The 26,781-nt window shown below is 43.7% G+C and overlaps 1 protein-coding gene and 1 long non-coding RNA gene across 11 annotated transcripts in view; one reads left to right on the top strand and one right to left on the bottom strand.

The window, feature by feature from the left end:
• DGKD (diacylglycerol kinase delta) overlaps positions 1 to 26,781 on the bottom strand; it is a 109,846-nt gene that overhangs the window by 57,361 nt on the left and 25,704 nt on the right. For 5 of the 7 annotated variants that reach the window (XM_027047330.2, XM_053215981.1, XM_053215980.1 and 2 more), the window contains one exon: positions 25,283 to 25,363. In XM_027047330.2, the coding sequence (XP_026903131.1) occupies positions 25,283 to 25,363 (81 nt within the window). Of the gene's footprint in view, positions 1 to 4,760; positions 4,847 to 5,105; positions 6,102 to 25,282; positions 25,364 to 26,781 lie in introns of those variants that run through there. The other 2 variants (XM_053215984.1, XM_053215985.1) reach the window with 2 other exon arrangements.
• On the top strand, positions 2,967 to 24,167 carry LOC113595930 (uncharacterized). 4 transcript variants are annotated; one of them, XR_008295643.1, is made up of 3 exons: positions 2,967 to 3,563; positions 6,679 to 6,827; positions 20,621 to 24,167. It is a non-coding gene; the product is annotated as an uncharacterized LOC113595930 (long non-coding RNA). The 4 variants fall into 4 exon arrangements; XR_003416605.2 differs by lacking the exon at positions 20,621 to 24,167 and adding an exon at positions 8,496 to 9,659 and having other exon boundaries at positions 2,974 to 3,563; XR_008295645.1 differs by lacking the exons at positions 2,967 to 3,563; positions 6,679 to 6,827 and adding an exon at positions 9,724 to 10,529 and having other exon boundaries at positions 20,621 to 21,346; positions 21,454 to 24,167.

The raw sequence follows: 26,781 nt of genomic DNA, 5'->3' as shown, positions 1-26,781 counted from the left end.
AATTTTAATTCATAATAAAAAATGTCACAAGGTATTATCAAAAACGTTCCCCAAAAGAAAACCCCACACCCAGTGGCACTGGTAAATTCTAGCAAAGCTTTAAGAAAGAAGTAACACCAAATTCCATCAAAAATGGGGGGGGGGGGGGGACAGTGATATCGCCCCCTTATATTATGATGCTAGTTTATGTTTTTTTTTAATTTTTTTTTCAACGTTTATTTATTTTTGGGACAGAGAGAGACAGAGCATGAACGGGGGAGGGGCAGAGAGAGAGGGAGACACAGAATCGGAAACAGGCTCCAGGCTCCGAGCCATCAGCCCAGAGCCCAACGCGGGACTCGAACTCATGGACCGCGAGATCGTGACCTGGCTGAAGTCGGAGGCTTAACCGACTGCGCCACCCAGGCGCCCCTAGTTTATGTTTTATAAAGCCAGCTTAACCCATGTACCAAAATCTGGCAAAGATAAAAGGAAAGAAAATTCCAAATCAATATCTTTCACGGATATAGATGCAAAAATCCTTAACAAAATAAAAGCAAATTAAATTTAACAATAAATAAAAACGATAATACATCATGAGGAAATAAGGTTTGTTTCAGGAATACAAGGTTGGTTTAACATTTGAATATCAATTTAATTTGCCCTTTTAACAAAATTAAGGGGGGAAAAAAACCATGATCACTTCAGTAGATGCAGAAAAGCATTTGACAAAATTCAGTACCCATTCATAATAAAAATTCTCAGCAAGTAAGAAAATCCTCAAACTGATAAAGGGTACCAACAAAAGGGCACCTGGATGTCTCAGTCAGTTGAGCATCCAGCTCTCGGTTTCGGCTCAGGTCATGATCTCACGGTTCGTGGGTTTGAGCCCTACACTGGGATCCATGCTGACACTGCGGGGCCTGCTTGGAATTCTCTCTCCCTTGCTCTCTGCCTCTTCCCCACTCATGCACTCTTTCTCTAGCTCTCAAAATAAATTTAAAAAACTTTTTAAAAAAAGGTGCCAACAAAAAGCCTACAGCTAACATCATACTCAAAAGTAAAAAGCTGAATTGTTTCCTATTAAGATTAGAAGAAACGAAAAAATTCCTGTTTTCACTACTTCTATTCAACATTGTCCAAGCAGTCCTAGCTTTTGCAATGAGGCAAGAAAAATATAAGGCATTTGGGTAAGAAAGAAGTACAGCTGTCCCCATTTGCAGATGATGTAGCTGTTGATATAGAAATTTCTGGGGAATCTACAAAAGAACTACCAGAGTTAATAAGCTGTTTTCCAAGGTCACAAAATCCATTGTATTCTTATATATTTGCAGCAAACAACGAAACATATTTTTAAATTTCATTTAATAGGAACAAAAATCAAACTACACAGGCATAAATCTAACAAAAGACATGAAAGACATCTACCCTGAAAACCACACAACTTTGATGAAAGAAATTAAAATAAGATCTAAATAAATTATACATCACGTTCATGGAAAAATTCAATGTTAAGATATCAATTCTCCCCAAACTGATTTATAGATTCGATGCAATTTCAATCAACAGTCCAGCAGGGGGGTGCCTGGCCGGCTGAGTGGGTGGAGCACGCGATTCGATGTCAGGATTGTGAAATCCAGCCACACGGTGGGTGAAGAGATTACTTAAAAATAAAAGCTTGAGAAAAAAAAAAAAAGATTCCAGCAAACTTATTTTGTAGAAATGGACTGGTTACTCTTAAAATTTACATGAAAATGGAAAGGACCGAGAAATAACCAAAGCAATTTTAAGAAAGAACAAAAGTTAGAGGACTTGCCCTGATTTCAATACTTACCACGAAGCTATGACAATCAACCAAGTATGGTACTGGGGTAAGGTTAGATGTATAGATCAATGGACCAGGAGAAAAAGTCGGGAAACAGATTCACAAATATATGGTCAATTGACTTGTGACAAAGGTGGCAAGGTGATTCAATGAGAAAAGGAAAGTCTCTTCAACAATGCTGCTGGAAAAACTGAACATCCGTAAGGAAAACAATGGGTATCAACTCTTTCCTCAGACTACACATAGAATTAACTCTACATCAATCATAATCCTAACTTTTAGCAAAAAAACCTTTGCGGTGCTGAGGTAGAAAAAGGTCTCTTGGATAGAAAAACAAGAAGCATGAACCATGAAGAAAAAAACTGATGAATTCGATTTCACCAAAAAGAATGACTCTATTCTTCTAAAGATGCCATTAAAAAAAAAAAAAAAAAAAAAAAGGCAAGCCACAGATTGGGAACAACATTCATAACACATGTCACACACCTCAACAATAAGACAACCAATTCAATACAAAAATGGACAAATGATTCTACCATATACTTCACAAAAAATGACAAAATGTCAACAGGCACATGAAAAGACGCAGACGTTATCTGTCATCAGGGAAATGGAAATTAAAAGCACAGTAGGATGCCACACCGCTACCCATCTATCGGGACCGTAACATAAAAGACAGCGCTAGTGAGGATGTGGAGAAGCTGGAACTCACATGCACTGCTGGCGAGAATGGTAAAGTCCAAGCACTTTGGAAAAGGGCTGAGCGGTTTCTTAAAAAGTTAAACATACACCTACTATATACTAAATACCCAGCAATTCTACTAGGTATTTACACCAAGGTAAAAGAAAACACGTCCACACAAAGACTTGTATACAAATGTTCATGGCAGATTTACGTGCAATAGTTCAGAACTAGAAACTGCTCAAATGCCCACTAACACGTACACGGATCAACAAATTGTGGGAAAAGAACAAACTGTGGTTATACGCAATGTGGAAAATTTCAAAATCATTACACTGAGCCAAAGATGCCATAAAAAGGGGGACATATTTTCAATTTACAGTGATTTATTATTCAATTCAATTTACACGGGATTATTCAATTTATATAGAATTCTTTAAAAAACGCAGAATAATCTTAAAGACAGAAAACAGATCCATGTCTGCCTGGGGAGGGTGCAGAGAAAGGGTGGATCCCAGGAAACCTTCAGGGGGACGGAACCATTCAGGGGATGGAAATGTTTGCTGCCCTGACCAGTGACCGGTGACCGTTTCAACAGGGGTGGGGGCGGGGGTGTGAACACCCAACAAGCCTTACACTTTAAACAGCGCAGTTCCTTGTACCGCAACGACACCTCAACGAAGTTATAAAAAGTACATCTAATGCACTGGAATAGTCTTTAAAGGACAGGGTGAACCTTTCTCCGAATGACTGGGGTGACCATATAGTTTCATCATCCAAGCCAGGAAATTTGTGCAAGTCAAAGTGAGTGGTAAAAATAATTAACGGGTGTTATCTCATCTACAACAGGGTGTGTGAGCTGGCAGTGCCCTGCACAAAACAGCGCTTACGGCTTTGGGAACAACAAATACCCAATCTATCCCTCGGTGCGATTAGATACTTGTTACATAAAGCAAACCGCAACGTTCACTCCTCAGAAGACAGCCAGAGCTGGCAACGGCCAGCTGGAAAGCAGTCACGGAAATGGTGCTGGTCTTCAGCGTCACGCAGGACAGAGGCCAAGGCTCCCGCCTCAAGGTCAGTGTCCCTCCAGCCCCATCAAGGACGGGGTGGGGCCCAACCCACTCCTAACTACTCCCCAAATGTGTTAATTACTCTGATCTACAATCTCTGGACTTTGGCAGCCAGGGACCATCAGGCAACGGTGGAGACGACACCCGACACGACCAGGTTGTTGCTGTTGTTGTTGTTTTAAGTATACTTTGAGAGAGAGAGAGAGAGACAGCACAAGCAAGGAAGGAACAGAGACAGAGGGGGGAGGGAGGGAGGGAGTGAGAGAGAGAGAGAGAGAGACACACAGACAGACAGACAGAGAATCCCAAGCAGGCTCCGTGCTTTTAGCGCAGAGCCTGATGCGGGGCTGGAACTCATGAAACCACAAAATCATGACCTAAGCTGAAGTGGGTCACTCAACTGACTGAGCCACCCAGGCACCCCATGAACCAGTTTTTCCAATGCAAGTCCACCAGGGGACACCTGGCTGGCTGAGTCAGCAGAGCACAGGACTCTGGATCTCAGGGTCATGAGTTCCAGGTTGGGCATAGAGCCTACTTAAAAACTAAATTAAATGTAACTGTAACTGTAACTATAACTGTAAATATAAAATATAAATATAAATGGTACAGAAGGGACAGCCAGTGAACAGCCCTGTGCAGGGGGAGCTCCCAGACTTATGAGAACACCAACACCGAGCTGAAGTCTCAAGGTTTAGCTGAACATCCTGCAGAGAACTGGGACAGCAGTTCCTACAGTCCTCCTCCTGACTAAAAAAAAAAAAAGAAAAGAAAAGCCGGGGGTTGGGGGGGGGGGTGGGGATCATGTGTTTCATTCTTGAGTTTACATTTCAAAGCAGGTGCTTCAACTGTGGAGAGGGAGGGATTATTGAGTCAATAAACCAGAGCCTCCCCACCACAGGGCAGGGAATTATCTTAATTTGATAACAAGTCGTTTCAAGGAAATAAAAGGATCCTATTCACTACTCTACCTGCTCTGAAATACCAGGTTATCCTGGGACAGAAAAGTAGGGGTTTTTCTAAGAAAAAATATAATATCCTACAGAATGATTCCATTTTCCTAACTTTCAAGAGGAAAAAAAAAACAGGACTTGACTCAATCATATTCCTGGCACATGTACCAAAGAATATTGGGTAAAGGATGACTGAAATTATTACTTTCCTAGACACCCTAAGAAAAAACTCACGCACATCCACATACCTTCTCCAGTGTTTGTTTTCCCGAAAAACTCTAAATGTACTAGAGTCAAACTACAGTCTCTCAACTGTCCATTCTGGTTGTTTCCTCTATCATTTGTAAATAAGAACAATTAGAAGCATCAACAACTCTCTCTCTCTCTCTCTCTCTCACTCACACACACACTCACACACACACACACACACACACACACTCACTCACTCACTCACTCACTGACTCTGAAAATGGCTTACATTTCACAAATACAACCCCTCCTGGACGACACCACACGGCCCAGACCAGTGAGAGTCCTCCTACACCCCCACCTCTAAATACACCTAAGAGACCACCACTGGCCCCAGCACTCACCACAAGGTTGTCAGGAAACAGTGTCCCCTCCCTCTGCCTGCTTGGAACAACTGTAAGACCTGAGTCTGAACCCCTGCCGTGGAGCACCTGGCTCTGAGGCTCCAGAGGCAGGCACTGCCTACAGCAAAACCCCACACTTAGCAAACACACGCTACCAATTTGGCTCAACGCCTGCTTCTTCCTGCTTCTTGAAACTGAGAACACAGAGTGGCTTATGAAGCAGAGGATTTGCTGGATTCACTTCCTCCCGCAGCTGCTCACTCGGTCCCATTCCACCGCCCAAAGGCTGTTTTAACAATCACAGCCTTTAATTCGCTAAGCACCTACTATGTGCCGGGCACTTGCCCCACCAGCATACGTGAGTACTGTGACAATGGGAGGACAAAGTGACAGGTGTTGAGAAGCGCAGGTCCCACAGCTGACAGCTGGCACAGCCAGGACGTGAGGTCAGCTCTCCTGGAGCCCTGTGCTTGAGCAGGAACCAGGGTGGGCTTGCTCGTGGCAGGGAGCCCAGGTGGCAGGCGCTGCTGTCCTAAATACGTGGGGCTTCCCATCTGGCACGTCTTCTAGCTTAAGAGGACACATGGGACACCCTCAACCCACGAGAACGACGTGCCCCACCCCAGCTCCAGGCCTGCAGTCACAGAAATTGGGAAGAGTTTTTCCATGAAGGAAATTTGCCAACTATATATATAGCTTTTCCTCTCTCCAAGCCAAAGTGACTGGCGTAGGGGTTTTGCCCAGGAAATATCCGAACTCCAAACAAGCTGAGAAGGAAAACTGATGTTGAAATCTGGATAAAGGTCATGGTTCCTCGGCAAAGGAGCAGCCCTCATCACCCCACAGGCTGACGTCGACTGGAAACAGCTGAGAAAGTCAGGTCCAGGGTTCCACCCTGTGCAGTTCTACTAGGGAACGTTCATTCATTCAACAAACATGAATGCCTAACAGACGAGATTTAAAACCACTAAAAATATTACTTAAAATCATTGCATAGCTTCTTTCTTACTTGAAGTTATTAGGCAATAACTACTAAAAACAGGAACCTTTTATTTCTCCTGTTTTTAGTAGTTATTGCTTGATAATTCTAAGGCTAATAACTCTCCCAATACCTACTCTTCAGCAGCAGATGCTATTTTTTAACACTCTCTGGACTCCATCTAAAATTCCTGTGTATCAGAATAACTGCTAAGTGTGCAAGTTGAACCCTATTACCTTCTTACTATCACTGATGAGTGCCAGTGGAGATAGAAATCGGGAAACCCTCAGAGGGCACTTTTTGGCCAACCCAGTGACCTAGGAGAGGCTATCCCCATTTCACAGATGAGAAAATGGAGTCACACAGCTAACAAAGAAGACCACCTTTATAATAGACTTCATAAAACCTCTGCATACCATTAAATATTTCAACAATAACAGGGTACCTGTCTGGCTCAGTCAGTAGCACATGTGAGTCTTGACCTCAGGGTTATGAGTTCAAGCCCCACATCGTGCATAGGGCCTACTCAACAATATTACTTGGGGAAAGGGAAGTCACAAATACAGACATGACAAATTACTCCTCTCTTTGCAGGGCACGGTTATCCTCACACGGTCATTTCAGGGCAATCATTAGGATGACACTAGGAGCAAAGCCTGCTGGATCAATCCCCATCCCAGCAAGCCGTGCGGTGTGGAAACATGACCAGGCAGAGGTGCACCACGATACTTCGGGGAAGCCAGGTGAGATTTCAATATGGCATTCTGCAGAAGCAGTCCTCTAAACACGTATATCCCACATGAGAATACAATTCCCAATTTATAGGAAATTACACTGAAATATGGCACATCTTTTTTGTGCCATGGACCCCTTGTGACAGTCTGGTGAAGCCTATGGACCCCTTCTCAGAATGTGTCTAAATACAAAAATTGAAACACTTAGGATTGCAATGGAAACCAATTTTAATAAAATATAGTCATGTCCACAGACCCCTTGCAGGAATCCGAACGTAAGTTAAAAGCTGCTACCAGGCAACACACTTTCTTCTCTCTTCCCTCTCTCTTCTCTCTCAAAAGGAGACACAAGGGGTGCCTGGGTAACTCAGTCAGTTAGGCATCTGAGTTCTGCTCAGGTCGTGATCTCACAGGTCGTGACCTCACAGGTCATGGGCTCTAGCCCCGCATCGGGCTGTCGGCAGGGAGCCCACTTGGGATTCTCTAAACACCCCCCACCTTTGCCCCTCCTCCGCTCGTTCTCTCTCTCTCTCTCAAAATAAATAAACTTAAAAAGAGAGAGAGAGAGAGAGATAAAAGGGGACTGGCACTCTGGCACTGATCTTGAGCTAGGAGAACCAAATTCTGGAAGGACCCAGATGACTCTATGGAACTGCCATACTGACCAAGGACTGCCTTCTTTTGCATGGAATAAAACTTTACATGTTCACATCATTCTTGTTTTGGCATTTTTTCTTATAAGCAGATGAAGAAGGATGAATGATGGCCTCCAAAATGATATGTGCACATTCTATCCCCTGGAACCTGTGAACATCAGCTTATTTAGAATAAGGATCTTTGCAAATGTAACTAAGGATCCAGAGATGAAATCATCCTAGGTTATCTGATTGGGCCCTAAATCAGTGACAAGTGTTCTGAAAACAGACAAGACAGGAACCAGGAAGCAGGGGACAGCCATGTGGAGACAGGCAGAGACTGCAGGGATGTGGCCACAAGCCCAGGAGAGCCAGGGGCTGGGAGGGGCTGGCGTGGAGTCTCCCCTAGGCCTCGGGAGGAGGCACAGTCCCACCACACCGCCGTCTTGGATTTCTGACCTCTAGAAGGGTGACAGAATAAATCTCTGTCGTTCTAGTCTGTCCTGGCAGCCCCCGGACACTAACAGTGCAGCCAAACCCTCTTCTAAGAAACACATCTCTACGATTTTCTAAACATTAAATACTGGGAATTCAATATAAACTCCCTTTTATGCATGCAGTGTTATATATGGCATGATGCAGAAGTGGCCCTCTAAGCATGAATATCCTACACTTAATTCTCATCCAGTTCATACTGAAAACCCTCTTTATTGTCCATCCCCATTATTTGCAATCCATTTTCCTGAAATTTAAAAATAAATTTATTTAATAGGGCCTTCTCCTTCCCTGTACTCTGTTCTCACATGATGCCAACAGACACTGGCGTCTCGCTTCCAGCCCTCTGCCCGTGCCCCCTCTGCTCCCTCTCACACCCCTGCCCCTCATGCCAGCGTGCACTCACTCATCCTCTGCCCTTCCCCAGCCCACCCTTCTGCTCTCGCTTCTTCCTCGGCCAGCTCAGCTCGGTCACTTCCACCCAGGTCCCCTGATCTGCCCGCTTCCTCATCATCAACCCAGCCTCGCCTCTATTCCTTTATCACAGGCACGGGACACGCTCACCAGAGATTCTGGGGAATCAGGACACAGTACAGCCCCAACCATGATCCATCTGAAATGAGGCAGTCAGAAGCCGAGGAAGCTGTAAACCAGAACCAAGCCCGAATCAAATAGATCAGGCAACAAAAAGGACACAAGACAGAGCGAAGGCTGCCCTTTCAAGAAGAACTGCACCCTCTCTCGGGCAGGGGGCTCAGCACAGGGGCTGCCCTGCAAGGGAGACCACGCTCATTTTCCCAAACGTCCCTCCTGCAGCCTACGATGCTTGTTCTAGCCATACCATCTGCACGAACACCTGAACTCATTCTGAGCCCCCAGTGCTACAGAGCGAGGAAATAGAGTTTAAATGATCAACTTTGCCACATCTACAGATGAAATGTCTCCACCTACACAAGTGATCGTTATAGACCCATGATGTGGAAGGGCTTACGATGAAAATGTAAAGTTACACACACGCTGCTCTGCGTATAACATGGGAAAAGCAGCATACGCCCCCGGCAAAAACCTGAAGGGACTCAGAGAAAGAGAAGAGCTGCTGAACTGTGACCTTTCCTCCCCTCACTTTAAATCTCCTCTAGAACCATTATTATGATGTAAGCACTCTGCACAATAAGGGGGTAAGCTGCCTGCACGGGTTCCGGTCCCGGGACGCTCCTGGGGCCCGCCCCCCAGCCCACTCACTCGCCCCTTCTCAGTGGCCAGTCCAGCCCCCGGGCCCACAGAGATCTGCCCCACGCTCGCACTGTGTGCTGCCCCTTCTGCTGTTACACCTGTCACGGGACACTATAATCACTTCTAACGTCTAGACACTTTTCACGTCTAACAGGCTGTGAGAAGTCCCTGAGTGCAGGGGACATGTTTATCCATGTCCGTCTGCCCTCAGGCACTGGGCAGAGAGAGTACCTCCACGCTGGATGCTTGAAAGAAGGAAAAACAAGTCTGTCCAAAACCTGCGTCTTTTCCAATTGGTTTCTGTTTGTTTTCAGAAATCAGAATGCCAAGGTACAGCCGGAGTGTTGTCAAATTGTTGCTGGGCTCTCCAGGGGTAGATAAGAAGTTTTCACACTGTCAAACTTAAGGGAAACACACACACACACACACACACACACACACACACACACACACACACAAATGGACACCACCCAGAGACACACAGACAGACACACACATGGATATACATACATGAGCGTGCGTGCACATACACACACACACACACACACACACACACACACACACACACACACACACACACAGAAAAAGGAGCCGGGCCCAACCCATAGCTGCTCATCAGAATCCAAAGACGCATAGCTCCCAGCAAGCTCTCAGCCCAGTACGAAGGGCATTTGTAAGAGGGTAACAGCAACCCACAGCATAGTCCACTGCGATGAATGAACCATCCAATATCCTCTCTGAAGAGAAAGAAACAACAAAGCCTCCTTCCTGGCTCACGCTCGCCGGCACAGAGCCCACGTGCATCCTGCACGGGGAACAGCAAGCTTCAAAGAGAACCCCTGGCCTCAAGTCAAGACCTAAGAAAGTGTGACCAAGTGCACAGATTACTAAGGAGCCTGTGCGCATCTGGCATCCCAAGAGTGTGAGTCCCAAACGTGGCTGCACTGCAAAATCATGGAAAGCACCGAAAAGTCACCCACTTACAAATCGGCATCAGAATCTCTGGGGATGGTGCCGATATTTTTTTCCCAAAGGGTGCTCAGGCACAGCCAAGTTTGGGAACCGCTACCCTGAGTAAGCAGAAAGTGGCAACATGTTACCTTCTGACCACAGCATGAACAGGAAGACCTCCCAGAAGAGACAGTTGTCACCCTACCTTTGAGGAATGGAGAGGTCTGTAGAGGGAACTTCAGCAAAGGGCCCCCATACTGAGGAGCCCCACCAAGACCAGGGTGACCTGTGCACAGGGTACTGGTTCCCTACAAAAAGCAGGTCGGCTGGAGCAGGTCCGTGGCGAGGCGAGAGGCTGGGACAGCTGGGGAGCGCCACGTCCCATGGACTGGAGGAGGTAAGAACTGAGGTGGCCCTTGATGATTTACACTGCTTTTAGAAATGGGCAGAATGTGACTCTTTTTAATGGTTTTATATTTCAGGCATATTCCAGTCAAACTTGTCTTTCCTCTTCAAGGTCCAACTCAAGTGCGGTTGCTGCCAGGACCCCAGGGATAAGAGTACAACAGCCCAACTGCTTTTAGGGCCAGTGAAGTCTAGAATAGTCCACAGTGATTTTAATTAGAAGTTATTATTCAGCAAACAGAGAAAGTATGAAACATTTCACTTAAGAAATGTAAGTAACTCAAACTAAAAGAAAAAGGTCTAGTTAAGTACCAAAGGATATCATAAATTAATTTGGTCCACTGCTTTCAATTTACCCACTGAATAGATAGGCAGTGAGTGCCTATAATCATAATGTTAACAACAGCCAACACTTACGTCATGTCTACATTTTATCAGCTCATTTAATCCTCACAGCAACCCCATAAGTAGGTACTATTATTATCCCATGTCTCAGATGAGGAAGCTGAGGCTCAGAGTTGTTCAGTGACTTGCCCAGGGCCACTCAGCTAGTGAGCTGAGATTCATGACCTGGCTTCCCAGTCCTTGTCTCTGAGCCCTGCTGCTTCTGCACAAGGTCCCACGCTGGGTACTTTCAGCAGTGAAAAAAAGAATATAACCTAATTCTACTGTCTAGGTTCTTACACTTGAGGAAATACAGATCCCAGACATTCAAAGACAGAGTCCCTGATTCCTCTGGGAAAACCAGAACATGGAACACCACATAGCACATCATTTTCCCCAAAAATGAAGTAAAGGGTAACCGAACCTATTACAGCCTGAGTCCCTAACACACAAGCTGCGTAACTTATAAAGCCCCGTCCTTTCCTTGGGATCCTGTTCCCCCACAGCGCTGGCTTTCTCGGTCCCTGATGACGTCAGCTTCCGTCCCCGCCCTCTGGCTGCTCAGGGGGGGACCCAGAGCCCCACCGAGGGAGGGTGCCGTGGGCACCCCCACCCACCAGCCTGGGGAACGGGACGTGCACCTGGACAAGACCAGAACTGGCTGCTGGTCCCAGGGCCAAGGTACCGTCCAACACCAGCACCAGAGCCCAAGGGGTTCGAGGCGGGGGGTCAGGCCTCAAGCTCGTGATGCTGGGACAACAGATGACCTCCCCGACAGAGGTAAAGGGCTCCAGAGTGCGGAATGAACTTCCAGAGAGCCACCGTCCTCTCCCAGGCAATGCGGGTGCAAACGCCTCGCAATCCCCGTGGGCCCCGGGCTCCCTGCCATCCAAGGGACACGGGCCAGTACTCGGCCTGCACCCGCCTGCAGTCAGCCCTCAACCTGCTTCCCACTGTCCATCAGCAGCACCTGTGTCACCCTCCGATGACGAGTCCCTCGGTCCTACTTAGCTTAGAAAACCTTCACTAAATTCACCTCGGCTCATTCTACCTCCCTCAAAAGGGACAGAGCCTCTGACACCAGCAACCATGAAGTCAGCCTCTGAGGTGAAATTTCCAGAACTGGAGGGGTCAGTGATGCACCCCTGGTAAAGGGAGGGCGTCCACAGCCACCCCTGAGTCTGGCCCTGCACGCATGTACCGTAGGGCCTCGTGCAGAGCTGCTTTCTGGGAAAGCAGCAATTACCCACTGCTCAAAATCCCATTTTTCCTCACCACCCTACTGAATTCCCAAGTCATGCAAGACAAGGAACAGCACAGTACCAACGAGAAGTGCCTAGCCAAAGCGCCTGCAACCCTGCTCTCCATCCGGCCCCTCCTCTCCACAGTAGCTCCATCGAGGCTTCCACACGTCCCACTGGGCCACAGCAAGGCCACCCGTCCGACCTCCACACATCCATGCTGACCTCCTCTTCCTGCAAGACCTCGTCTTCGGCAGCAGCCAGACTTGTAACAAAAACAGTCACCAACCCCGGCTTTGGTGACTTAGAAGAACCTTAACGGCTTCCCAGTACCCATGACAAAAAAGTCCAAACTCCGCACGGCGTGGAAAGCACTTCACGTGAACTCTGACCTCTGCCCATCTCGCCGCCCTCACACGCTCTGCCCTCTCTGGCAGGAACCACTTCCACCCCCTGGACACTCGCATTGCTGGCCAGGGCTCCCTCTCAGCCTCAGGCCTCCAAGACTCTCGCCCCTGACACCTGCCCCCCACCGCAGCCCCGAGCTGGTTCCTCCCCGGCCCGCTGCGCCCACGGAACCACACACCACGTGAGGGCAGACCTGCCCAGCCGCCCGGAGTGCGCACTGGAAGTGTTCTGCTGGTGAGATCAGCCAGAGGAACGGGGCGGGGCCCAAGTCATCCTGGAGTCAGTGGCAATCAAGCCACCCTTCGAGCAGTACTGTGTGGGGGCTCTCAGGTACAGCAGTGAGCAAAACTAAACCCTTGCTCTCGCGCAGGAGATGCTACAGCCCTGTGACAAGCAGACCCAAATGGACTCAGAGGAGGGGCTCTCAGGGACGGGGGGGGGAGGGGGGGGGCAGGGGGAATGGAGCTATGCCACGCCCCACTACTTGGACTTGTTTTTGCGGCATTTTGACACTTCAAGTAACATTAAAGGAGGTGATGACATTTCATCGAATCTTTATTAAAACAGGACAAAGCTTTAAATGATGAAAACACTGACTTGGCAAAATAAGTAAGAGCACTAAACTCTGATGGCCCTGCTCCTCCTTGCACACTCTACAGCTCTATGCCGCTCCGGGAAGGTCATAAAAGAAGCCAGTGCGGGACTGGAAGACAAAATCACCACCGAAAACTCAAAGATAAAGAGATCAGGCAAGGGGGAAATCCAAATCAATGAAAACATTTGGAAGCCCAAGAGAAAATGGAAAATCTTTCCCGAAGCAGAAAATGACATTAAACAGAAAGAATTTTTAGAATCTCTCTCTATCTGGGTGGCTCAGTCTGTTAAGCGTCTTGATTTTAGCTCAGGTCATGATCTCCGGGTTGTGAAATTGAGCCCCACATCGGGCTCCGTGCGAAGCGTGGAGCCTGCTTAAGATTCTCTCACTCTCCCTCTCCCTCCTCCCCAACTTGTGCTTTCTCTCAAAATAAAGAAATTAATTTAAAAAAAAAAAACCAAAAACCTCTCTATCAAACGAGAATTGGCCAGGAGATAAAAACAAGGCAAAAATAACATGAAAGCTATGCTGGATGGGGGTAAAAATCATAAGGAAATGCAATAGGAAATAAAATTAAAACTTTCCTAAATAGAATCTGGGAAAATCAACAAATTTAAATAATGCAGGAGAACTCGACAGACACGGAGATACAGAACCCTCCTGGACAAAACCTGACACCTTCATCCGCCTCCACAGGGCTGTGCCGATGGCACCACCTGTCCAGTGCCCGCCCTCTGTCCCCCTCCACTCAGAACCAGCAGCAGGTGGTCTCCCGCCGCCTCCTACATACCCTCTGCCCTCTCCCTTCCTCCTCCAGGTCACCCTCCACATTGCAACCAGAGTATAACATTCTCACACTGCAAGTCTGGGAAATTCACCAAACGAAACGATTCAATGGTATTACCTGGTGAAGGATGAAGCCTGGAGCCCTCCCCCTGGTCTCTCTCTCCCCCTCAGGCCTCAGCAGCCACACAGCCCTTCTTCTGCTTCTTCACACAGGCTGTGCCGTGTCCTCCATCACGAGGCCTTTGCACACACTGGGCCCCTGACCTGCCCCATTCTAGGGTGCCTACAGGCACACACACCTGCACACACTTCCTTCAGCTGATTTACCACTAACCGGTCTTCACATCTCAAGGAAAATATCACCTCTTCAGGGGCAGTCCTCCCAACTCCACCCCAGTACCAGTGGGGGGGGGGGGGGGGTCCTCACTATGCAGCCTTCCTTCCCTACCACCTGTTTCAGCTGTCACCTCTTCCTGCGTGTTGCCCTGAGGCCCCAGGAGGACACGAGCTTGACGAAGAGCCCCTCTTTTCTGCTCACCAATGAAACTCCACCACTGAGAATGGTGCTCCGCCCTGGGCAGGCCCTCAATAGACATATTCTGAACCAATAAATGAGCAAACAACAAAGTTCCCAAAGAACAAGACAAAGCACATGAACCAGAACTATACAGAAAATAAAAGGAAAAAAAGATCTTTGTAAAAGTTGGAAAACCAAAAGCAAGTCTGGAAGACAGAAGATTTAGTATATACCAGACAAACTAGTAAGCAAAATCCAACAGCACAGAAGAGAAAAAGAATCCCACAAGATTTCAAGCAGAAATGTACAGATATCCTCGACGATAACGACAACAGCAAGGCTAGCTTCAGATGCCTCCCCTCCAACACCAGGATCAGAAAACATGATGTCGTTGGAATTATCTAATAAAAAAAAAACAAAAAACACCATATTTTGTTTCCTTTGTGGAAAGCAGAACATTCTACATTATTTTTCTTTGTTCCTCGGTGCCTTCTCATTTTCATTAGTGTAATACAAACAACAGTTGGTGAAAGAAAGCACTGAGAAGCGTGTTCTATGTGACTAAGCACCCTGTCAGTTACAAAGGTTGACCAGAAAAGGACATCACCAATTGGGCTGGCTATAAGCAGATACAGCATAAGAAAATCTGTGAATTATAAATGTATTTTTTAAAGGAATTTTAAACTCAAATCATTAACAAATATCAACAGTGCACAGCACTCACAAAAATGCCAAACAGAAGAGAGGTACCAAGGAAGCATCCAATCGAGAAAGCACAGCAGTCAGCCACCAAACACAGGAGTCCGAAGTGCACAAACCCTGACAAGTAGAAAATGTCTCAAGTCCACGATTACAGGCAAAGAGCTCCAGACTGAAGTAAAACAACTTCTAACCACATACTGCTTACAAGAATTACAATCTAAAATAACAAGGAAAAACTGAAGCTAGAAGTGAGGGTGGGAGAGGGAAGTACACATTCTTAAATTCTGAACAAAAAAAGATGGCAATATTAGTATTACAGTTAGTGGTAAGAACTATTCAGTGTAAAAAAGATCGTACCTTATTGACAAATGGTTACTCAGGAATGGTGGTATTAACATCCACGCGCTTTTTTTTTAAAAGAGCTTCAAAAATGATGAAGGTGAAACATGTTGCAAATATAAGAATAAAATGACAAATATAACTGTCCTGAAATAGAGTAATTCTTCATCAGTCTATGGAAGATCAGGTAAATTAAAAACAGGATCATAAGAAGACCTAAACAACAAATTTCATAAATGACAAAGGCCAAACATTATTTATTCCCTTTGGTAAATACATCATCCTTCAAGTAAATGGTATCTCACGTTTTATAATCGGTGATCTTAATGTCAGACACCTATAAATATCACTGAGTGACAAGATGCAGAGAAAATTAAACTAGTGACAACTGCAGATTCATTCATAAGTGGATTCACTCATAAGTGGAAGAGGCTGAGACGCTAAACAGAGCTTCTGGTAATACCACAGGACTGGTGGGAAAAACACAAATTCAGAGCCCAACAGAGAACGAATACCTCAAATTTATAGATGAGACTTCTGAAGGAGTATCCCATAAGGAGTGCAAAGAGACCGGCCAATGGAAAAAGTAAAGCCCACATTCAAATTAGCTCTATCACAAACTGGATTTAAGATAATCTGCTGCTACCCTGCTTACCTAACTAGAAGCAAAAGTAAATGCTCTCTAAGGGAAGACACCATCACCTGAGCATAAAATTATCTTGACAGTTTTCCAACAATATTTGTCAACCAAAATTAACAGGCATGCAAGAAAAAAAGACTAAAGGAACAAAAGCCAACAGAAAGGCCAGACAATAGAAGAAGACCCATAAAAGAACCAGATATTTGAGTTTTCAGACATAGACTTTAACATAAATATGCTTAATATAGGGACTTTGGCAGGCAACTAGAAATCTTTTTTAAAAAATCAAATGAAAATTCTCAAGCTGAAAGACAAAAGAACTGAAATGGATTTTTTTAAGTTCGTTTATTTATTTTTGAGAGAGAGACAGAGAAAGCAAGGGAGGGGCAGAGGGAGAGAGAGAGAGGGAGGAATCCCAAGCAGACTCTGTCCCGACAGCACAGAGCCCAGTGTGGGGCTCAAACCCCCGAAATGTGAGATCATGACCTGAGCCAAAACCAAGAGTTGGACTCTTAACCAACTGAGCCACGCAGGTGCCCCCTGAAATGGATTTAATAACAAATAAGAAAGACCTGAAGAACATCAAAAGATAATAATGATAATAAAACACCCCGAGAGAAAAGAATAGAAAATACTCTTTTTAAAGAATACAAAAAACAAATGGAAGAGAGTGAAAAGATCTAACACACAAGCCCCAGAATAAGAGGAAAAAATGAATGGGTAGAAGCAACACTTGAAGAAATAATAACCAAGACTTTGCCCAAACTGACAATAAAAGGAATCTAAATCCATAGATTTCAGAAGTGCTAGGAATACTAAGCAAGATAAATACAAAGAGCTGTGCCTGGAAAAATCGTAAAAAAAATAATGAAAATTTTTAAAGTAGTAGGAAGAATATACTACTCCATCCAAGGAGCAACAATGAGTTGCTAATGAGTTTCTAACAGAAATAATGGAAGCTAAAATACAAGGACTTTTTTTTTTAATGTAAGCTATCTGTGCAACGTGGGGCTGAAACTCATGATCCTGAGACCAAGAGTCGCATGCTCCACCAACTGAGCCAGCCAGGCACCCCTACAATAACATTTCTAGATTGCTCTAAGAAAATAACTGCCACGCTAGAATTGTGTAACAAGCAAAAACATCCTTCAAAAAGGTGAAATAAAGGTATTTCAAACAAAAAGAAAAACCTATACTAAAGAAATACTGAAGGGAGTTTTTCCACACAGAAGGAATATTACCACAAATGGATCACAGAAATACAAAAAGAAATGAAAAGCAACAGAAAGGTTAAATATCCATTATAAATCTAAATGAAGGTCCTATGAGGCTTCAAATATTTATAAAATTTAAGAAACCAGCAGAAAGGCTAGAGGAGAGTACAGAGATGGTTGTTTTTTATTTAAGTACCACAACTTAATTGTAATTTCAATTATGACTTCAGTAGCAAAGAAGAGTATAGAGAGTGTAAAGGCTCTAGGGTCCTTGCGTTATCTGGGAAGCACTAAAAGTACTTCTTTATTACTTTAGTACTCTTATTAGAATTTAATTAAAGTCAAGGATGTATTTTGTAATCTGTAAAATATACACTAAAATAATGTATACACTTGTTTTTAATGTTTGTTTATTTTTGAGAAAGAGAGACAGAGCATGAGCAGGGGAGGGGCAGAGAGAGAGGGAGATACAGGATCTGAAGCAGGCTCCAGGCTCCAAGCTGTAAGTGCAGAGCCCAATGAGGGGCTCAAACCCACGAACCGTGAGATCATGACCTGAGCCAAAGTCAGACGCTCAACTAACTGAGCCACCCAAATACCCCTAAAATAATGCATACAAAACAAGCCATAACAGGGGCGCCTGGATGGCCCAGTCAGTTAAGTGTTCAACTTCGGCTCAGGTCATGATCTCACGGTTTGTGTGTTTGAGCCCCACATCCGCTGGCTCTGTGCTGACAGCTTAGAGCCTGGAGCCTGCTTTGGATTCGGTGTCTCCCTCCTTCTCTGCCCCTCCCCTGCTTACACTCTGTCTCTCTCTCCTTCAAAAATAAATAAACATTAAAAAAAAAAAATTAAAAAAAATTAAAGAACTGAATCTTAAAAAAAAAAAACAAGCCATAACAGAAGGTAAAAAGAAATAATTAATCCATTTAAGAAAGGAAGAAATGTGTGAAAAAATATAAAAAGACAAAAAGAATATGTTAGATTTATACCCAAATACAAGAGTATCTAAACTAATCACAGATTAAAAATAATCCAACCCAACTGAAAATATAATCCAATTAAATAATACAATGGTTAATTTTAAAAACCACAAAACCATATGTTGCTTACAAGAGATACACCCTATATATAAACAAAAAGGCTTGAAAGCAAAAGAATCGAAAATTATGTACCATTACTTACAAAAATAATTACCAACCACAAAAAAGCTATTGCAGCTATAGTAACATCAAAGTAAACTTTAAGGCAAAAAAATATGAAGAGAACAGGTTATTTCATAAAAGGCTCAATCTAGTAAGAATATAAAATAACCCTAAATCTATATGCACTTAAAAATAACCCTCTACATATATAAAGCAGGACTAGCAGAATGAAAACAAAAACCAGGTAAGTCCAAAATCACAGGAGATTTTAATCAATCTTAATAACTAATAGGAAAAGTGGAAAAACAAATCAGTAGGTTATAAAATATTTGAGAAAAATAACTAAACCTTTGTCCTAATCAACTGCATACAGGAACTACTGAATCTGAGTTACAGTCAAATGCACATGGAACATTTATGAAAACTTGTAGGTGATAAAAAGTCTCATCAATTTCAAAGGTTTAAACTCACAAAGTATATTCTCTGATCATAGTAAAATTAAGCTAGAAATCAATAACAATACAACAAGAAAAATCCCCCAAGTGCCATGATATTAGGAAATGTACAGATCACAAAAGATACAAAATAATATACATTATGAGTCCCATTTACCATCAAAACTAATCTACAGTATTGGATGGTCAGGATAGTGTTTACATTTGGAGAGGGGAGGGTAACCATGACTGTGAGAGATCAGGAGCGGAGCCTCTCTGGGCCTGGATATGTTCTATCACTCAATCTGAGTGGTCATTACACATCAAGCTTGCACTTATATTCATGTATTTTTTGGTAGGCAAGTCATTTTTCCATTTAAAAACTTATCTGAAATATATAGTTTCAGTAAAGTGGAAATTCTGCATTGATAAACTCCTTTGGAAAGTTATAGTAGTAAAAATACACCTTCAGTATAAATCTATAATTTTATGATCATAAAGCTGAAAATAATTTTAAAACATGTTAGAAAATGAGAAGGAAAGAAGCATGAAGGTAAATGAGAATTTTTACCTGGTAACTTCAGCCCCACCATTACTAGATGAAATCTACTTTAAAAGAAAAAAAAAAAAAAAAAAAAAGACAGGGGTACCTGGGTGGCTCAGTCAGTTAAGCATCCAACTTCAGCTCAGGTGGTGATCTCATGGTTCGTGAGTTCGAGCCCTGTGTCGGGCTCTGTGCTGACAGCTCAGAGCCTGGAGCCTGCTTCCAATACTGTGTCTCCCTCTCTCTCTGCCCTTCCCCCATGCTCGCTTGCTCGCTCTCAAAAATAAAAAAGACAAAGCACTAAAACTATCACAACCAGTGAGGGCAAATTTAGATAGAGAAAGCCAATGAGTAAGGTAATTTGAACCCTAAAAATACAGTGTCTAACTATCTGAAAGCCCATGAAAAAAAATAATTCATAAAGAGAGAAATTCAAATAGCCAATGTTCAACCTCACTTTGATAGTTGAAGAAACAAATCAAAACAAATTACCCTTTTTATTTGAGAGAAAGAGAGAACGTGAGCAGGGTAGAGGGGCAGGGGGAGAGAGAGAATCTCAAGCAGGCTCCACATTCCGCGTGGAGCCAGATGCAAGGCTCAATCCCACAACCCTGGGACCATGACCTGAGCTGAAATCAACAGTTGGACGTTCAACCGACTTGAGTCACCCAGGCACCCCAACAAATTACCATTTTTTAAACTATCAAAATGGCAAAGATATCCTAAAATGTTAAAACATGGTGTTTGTAAAAGGATTTAAAAAAAGAACTTTTAGGGCGCCTGGGTGGCTTAGTCAGTTAAGCATCCCACTTAAGCTCAGGTCATGATCTCACAGTTTGTGGGTTGAAGCCCCACATCGGGCTCTGTGCTGACAATGCAGAGCCTGCTCAGGATTCTCTCTCTCCTCTCTCTCTGCCCCTCCCCTGCTAGAGTATGTGCACATGTTCTCTCTCTCTCTCTCTCACTCTCTCTCTCTCTAAAAATAAATAAACTTAAGAAAAAAAGAACTTTCATGAAGTCCCATTGATGTAAGTTCTAAGGGCAAGTTGGCAATGAGATATGAAAAGCCTCTAAATTTTCAGAGATTAGTATTAACATGTTTAATCATCAGAAACATATAATTTCACATTACAGAGGCTGGAACCTAAAGCTGGCAAATTCCCTTCTCCTATTCACGCCACTTTTTTGGCCTTGTGAGGGGGCGGCCCCACCTGAAGGTGAGAAGGCAGAAGACACCGTGAGCTCTACTCCCCATCGTCTGAAAGCTCCCACTGCCACCACGCCACCAAGGAAGAATCTGAAGGCAATCTCTACGTCTCCAGCCTCACCCCAGCCTCACACTGTTCTTAAAGAACAGGACGACAAGCAGACCCCCTCTAGTTACATGAGCCTCGTTTGTGACACCTCCTCCATCCAGCCTGTCTAAAATCTCTCCCCTCCCCACATACCCTCCCCCATCTCCCTTGGCAGTCTCTTGTCCTATGGGCCCTCATTTCTTAACGTTATAGCTCTCTGGCCATCCGGGGGAGAAATAAAAATGGAGCCTTTTGTACTGTGGAGTAAATGTACTCATGCTTCTCAGCTACAAAAGGTTTCCAACTGCAGCAGCTTTCACGGACTGATTGTAGCAGGCAGGCAATTTAGTAGACATTGTGCAATTGGGGAATTACTCCAGGAATAGCTGGAAAACCAAATGAGATGTCCCAGGAAACATAGCAGCTTCTGGACAAATGCATTCGTCCTGCACTTGCTCCTGGCGCACGTGTGCCAAGCACTGGCCAAGTCCACGGCCGGGCCCTGCCTTTCGGGAGGGCCGACTTCAGACCGACCCACACAGGGACTCGGGCAGTTGGCTGTATGGTAAGCACCAGGTTCGGGGTGCAGACGAGAAATACTGCAGGGGTGACTGAGGGGGAAGATCATCAAGTATGAATTTTAAGCCAAGAAAATACTTCTATTGCTCACAGCTCTGGAACTGCCGGACTCTCTACGGAAGCATGACTGGCAGGAAGCGGGCCGTGAACTCGCCCCGTGCATCTCCATGTTCCATACGCCACCATGGATCACTCATGGGATGAGCTTGCCTATCTACACATGTTTCTGGGTAACCTCAGTATTAATCTTTCTCTTGTCCCCTCTCAGTACATCCTCAGGTGAAAAGGCAGTTTTTAAAGCACTAACGAAATCAAAAATAAATGTGAGAGAATCGGTGCCTCGTCCCTGAAGGCTGGGAATCGTCCATGACTACCTGACAGAGATGTGGTTCCAGAGGTTTCTCCAACACAGACTGCCTCCACATCTGCAAGTCCAGTGTGGGCACTCTGAACACATTTCCCATAGAGACAACATACAAATCAGGGTTCACTGTTGGAGCAGGCTGACAGAGCTCCGTATTAACTCACGTGGTACCAAAAGCATAGTGCCATCCTATTGTTTCCATATTTTTACCGAGATATAATTCCCACACAGTTCACCCTTTTAAAGTGTACAACTTAGTGGCTTTTAGCACACTCCCAAAGTTGGGCAACTATCACCTGTATCTAATTTTAGAACATTTTGTCACCCCCTGAAAAAAGCCTGTACCTCCAGCAACCATTCCTCCCTCCTCCACAGGCCCCCGCCCCCACCACTCAGCTACTTTCTGTCTCTACAGATTTGCCTACTGTGGCATTTCATATAAATGGAATCATCAAATATGTGGCCTTTTGTGTCTGGCTTCTTCCATTTAGCTAACGTTTCCAAGGCTCATATAAGTCGTGACATGTATCACCCATTTTTCAGAGGCCTTTTAACAGCTCCTACTTTGTACCTCAAATGGAATTCCATGTCCAAGAATTTAAAGAAATAATCAGAAATGCACCAAAGGATCTGTGTACAAGTGCATATCACAATATTACTTACGATAGGAAAATACGTTCAATGTAGGGACTGGTTAAATTTAACACACATATACGCTGAAATACTATGCAACATTAATACACAAGATTTTAGAGGATATTACAAATGAAAAGGCTCACTGTTAACTAAAGAAAGAAGGTTAAAAAACCGTATTTTATAAAATGTATTTGGTGGGAATGACACTGGCCGAAATTATTACCAGTTATCTTTGGGTAATAGGAATATGGATTGTTTTAAATTTCCTATTTACATTTACATACTTGAAAATTTTCTTCAATAACTGGATCAGAAAAGTGTTTTGTCTTTTTATTTTAAATTTTTTTTAATGTTTATTTTTGAGAGAGAGAGAGACAGAGCATGAGCAGGGGAGGGGCAGAGAAGGAGGGAGACACAGAATCCAAAGCAGGCTCCAGGCTCTGAACTATCAGCACGGAGCCTGACACAGGGCTCAAACCCACGAACCAAGAGATCATGATCTGAGTCGAAGCTGGATGCTTAACCGACTGAGCCACCCAGGCACCCCTGAAAAGTATTTTGCCTTTAATCACACTCTTCTACTGGGAGAAAAAACAACTTTCAGAATGTGAACAGAAAGGCACTCAGAGTTCAATTAAGAGTCCCTCGTGTTTTCATCACATAGACAATTTCATTGTGTATATAATTATATACATACACACACACATAATGAAAATGAGAATAAGCTAATCAGTAGGTTGTTTTTAAAAGTTGTGAAAAGCAGAAAAGAGACAATGAATATAAATGCAGAAACTCAATTAGGTGCCAGAAAAAATGGAACTGATCAATAATCCAAGAACTGGTTCTCATATAAAACAACAAAAGTGATGGAGTTTAAGAAATCTGACAAGAAAAACAAAAGCTAAACAAAGGAAAGTAGAAATACAAAAGGGATAAAACCAGACACACTGATGTTTCAAGTGCAAATAATATACGCCACTGAATTTGAAGGTGCAGGATAAGGGGGAAAGTAAAATACAAAAATGGAGTCAAGCAGTAAAAAAGCTCCAATCATCAGAAAGCAAAAACAAACCTTTTCATAGCCTTACCTCCCTGAAGAGTCCTTATGACCGAGAATTTAAAGTAATTTCTCTCAGCTTTTCAAGAAACCATCAATTCTAAAGCCATATAAAGTGTTCCAGAACACACAAAGTTATGGAAAGTTACTAAATGAATTTTATGGGGCTAGTCCAACTCTGAGATCAAAACAGCAAAGGCTACCTACCTCCTACTCCAGAGGAAATGTCCATCCATACACATTAGATAGGAAAAGCCTAAACAAAACGAGGTTGTAAAATCTAACGTGACCAAGACCAACTTATTATTAGGAAGTGTGTAAATACCTAAAACCAACATGATCAACTAAATGAATGCTCCAAACACCCCAATAAAAGTCAACACCTCTTCCTATTAACACTCTAAAAGCCACAAATCACAGAATAATCCACTTACATAGTTTTCAAAGTATCTCCCCAGCTAGTAAGTAGACAATAAAATTGATGGTGAAAAAGTAAAAACATTCCAAGTAAAACGAAGAATCAAGTAAGACAGACCACCAGGGAAGTCTGACTAATTCGATAAGCCATGAACCAGAACCAAGAGCAGTTAGATATATCAAAACAAAATAAATAAAAGTTTAAATGGAGGAAGAAAAATCCCATTTGCAACAGCAACATCAATAATCAGCCCATAAATAAATAAAACAAAACCTGAAACTATCCGAAACGAACATGCAAAATGTCAGATCCTAAATGTAAAGAAAGTTACGCACTTTGATGGAGTTACAAAAGAATTGAAAAAAAAAAAAAAATCAGGTAGCATACTTTACTTCTAGATGGACTAGCTTAATCATAGAAACATACTTTTAAATACTCCACTCCTGCCCTTAGAATCACACTTTATACAGAACGATTTTAAAGTCAGCCCCTGAAACCAAAATTACAGTCACACCAGAAATGCTATCTATATGGTGATTATAAAAAATATGAGGAACATTTAGATCAACTGACATGGAAAAATGTCCACCATAAATTCTCAAGAGGGGGGAGGGGAAAAAAAAAAAAAAAGCAAGTGTAAAACAAAAGGATCATAAAAATCTCATGGTGTATGTGGGTGAAGGCACACATATTTAGAAATAAAGATAGGGGCTCCTGGGTGGCTCAAGTTGGTTAAGCATCCGACTTCGGCTCAGGTCATGATCTCACACTCTGCAGGTTCGAGCCCCGCGTCGGGCTCTGTGCTGACAGCTCGGAGCCTGGAGCCTGCTTTGGATTCTGTGTCTCCCTCTCTCTGACCCTCCCCCGTTCACACTCTTTCTCTGTCTCAAAAATAAACATTAAAAAAAAAATTTTTTTTTTTTTTTTAAGAAATAAAGACACTCTAGAGTGAGCATCTGGCTACCTCTGGACAGTGAGGTCACATGAATTTATGCCCTTAGAACTTTTGCAAAAAGTACAACATAACTGCTAGAAATTGGGCAGGTGGCAGGGGGTGCGAGGACAGTCTAAAAGTAAAGAAGAAATACACCAAAATATCAACAGTATATGTCTTGAGGTAGCTGAATCATGGTTACGTGCTTCAACATATTTTCCCGTGTTTTCCAAATTTTCTACAATCATCATAAGAAACAAAGCTCTGTGCAAAACCTAGAGAAATGTAACAACACGTTAAAAACAGTTCACTTGGACCCTCTTGTTCTTTCGAGCTTACATGTGCCAAATTCCCAGTTTTTCTCCAACCACAGTATGATTTTCAACATTAAATTCAAAATTTACCAGGAAGCATTCCAATCAGAGAAAAGAACTGCTCACACGCACGTGTTCAAATTAAAAAGGAAAGCTACACATGGTGAAGAATCGAGAAAGGTGTGGTCCGGAGTCTTACCGTGAAACTGTTGTTGACGTTCTTGGTGCTGGATTCAGCCACGCTGGCATCTGTCAGGTCCACCTCGTCAAATATGATGGACTGCAGAGAGGCACAGGCACCACGGTCAGTGCGCGGCCAAGGCACCCAGCCCAGCATTGCCCCGCCCACTCTCCTCAACCCTAGTCAAACACCCACAGATGCCCACGTGCCTGGAACCCTGAACCTTGGAACCTTGAGCACCTGACACTTGAGGACTAAAGGTGCAGTGACTACACACGGAGCCCACAGGTAGAGCTCCGGGTGTTAATCCAGGAGTTCATTAGTGATTGCATTCGTGGAAACAAAACAAAACACTGTGATTTCTGTATTTAACTTTTGTACTCCTCAGCATTTTTTTATATGTGAAATATGCCTTCCCACAGAGTCCACCTGAGGGAACAGGGGTCCAGACTGAGGATCTCCTTTCCTTCCGGTTTTGGTTTGTCCAGCCAATGCACTTAGCGGGAAAGGTCCTGGCTGAAATAAATGATTCTAGGAAGAGAGACCAACCCAAATAGAAGGGATGTGGCCATGAACAAAAAAAAAAAAAAAAAAAAAAAACCAAGGGAGCAGAGCAGAAGGAATTCAGTCCTGAACAGAGAGACCACCAGACTCCAGGAGGAGGATGGGAGAATGAGTCCTGGGACCTTCTCCCCAGCCCATTTCCACCCTCACTCTCCCCCTCCAAATCCCCTCATCAGTCCACACCTCCCACTTACCTTACTGTCCCCTCTAAGAGGAGTCCACTGGGAACCCTGGAGGAAATGCTAATGACTTAGAAAGACTCAGCCTTTTAAGTAACCTCCTCCCCCCACTCCATACACACAAAGAACTAAAATAACTATGAGTGTTTTGTTTTGTTTTTTCAAATGAGGGATGTGGTCAGAACCCTATCTAAACAAGTTGTTCTGTTCAATTTCACATTTGAACGCACTCTCTAGGGATACATCTCCAACACAAATCTGGAATCTGAATCATTTACATTTTAATACCAAAATATAAGTATTGACAACAATACTAATACTGGTATTCAGAATACCAAAAACTAGCTTTGCATTTACTGCATTTATGTAAACACAGCAGTAATTTAGTAGGTTTGACTGGCTCCTTGTCTTCCACTAAGCTGCCTGGTGGCTCTCACGGTTAAGCTCACATACAAGATTGCACATGGAAAGAAGGACCACGGCTAGAAGCCTAGAGACAGAATCTCAGTTCTGCTTACACACCAAGAAGCCCAACATACTTCAGAAACACTTTCAATCAGTTTCACAGATATTTACTACCTGTCTCCAAACTAAGCTGTACACGTTAAAGTTGTACAGATTTTGCTTGCCAATTATACCTCAATAAAGCACTTTTTTAAAAAAGACGTTTTAATTTTAGTCCGTAATAAAAGAGTTCTAAGGCTGTAACCCCCCAATCCTTCCGAAAGAAGGATCTCTAACTGTAATTTGATTATTTCTGTGACATTTCCCCTT

The sequence above is a fragment of the Acinonyx jubatus genome, chromosome C1 (assembly GCF_027475565.1).
Source record: "Acinonyx jubatus isolate Ajub_Pintada_27869175 chromosome C1, VMU_Ajub_asm_v1.0, whole genome shotgun sequence".
Lineage (NCBI taxonomy): Eukaryota > Metazoa > Chordata > Mammalia > Carnivora > Felidae > Acinonyx > Acinonyx jubatus.
This window is presented reverse-complemented; position numbering and strand designations above follow the sequence as displayed.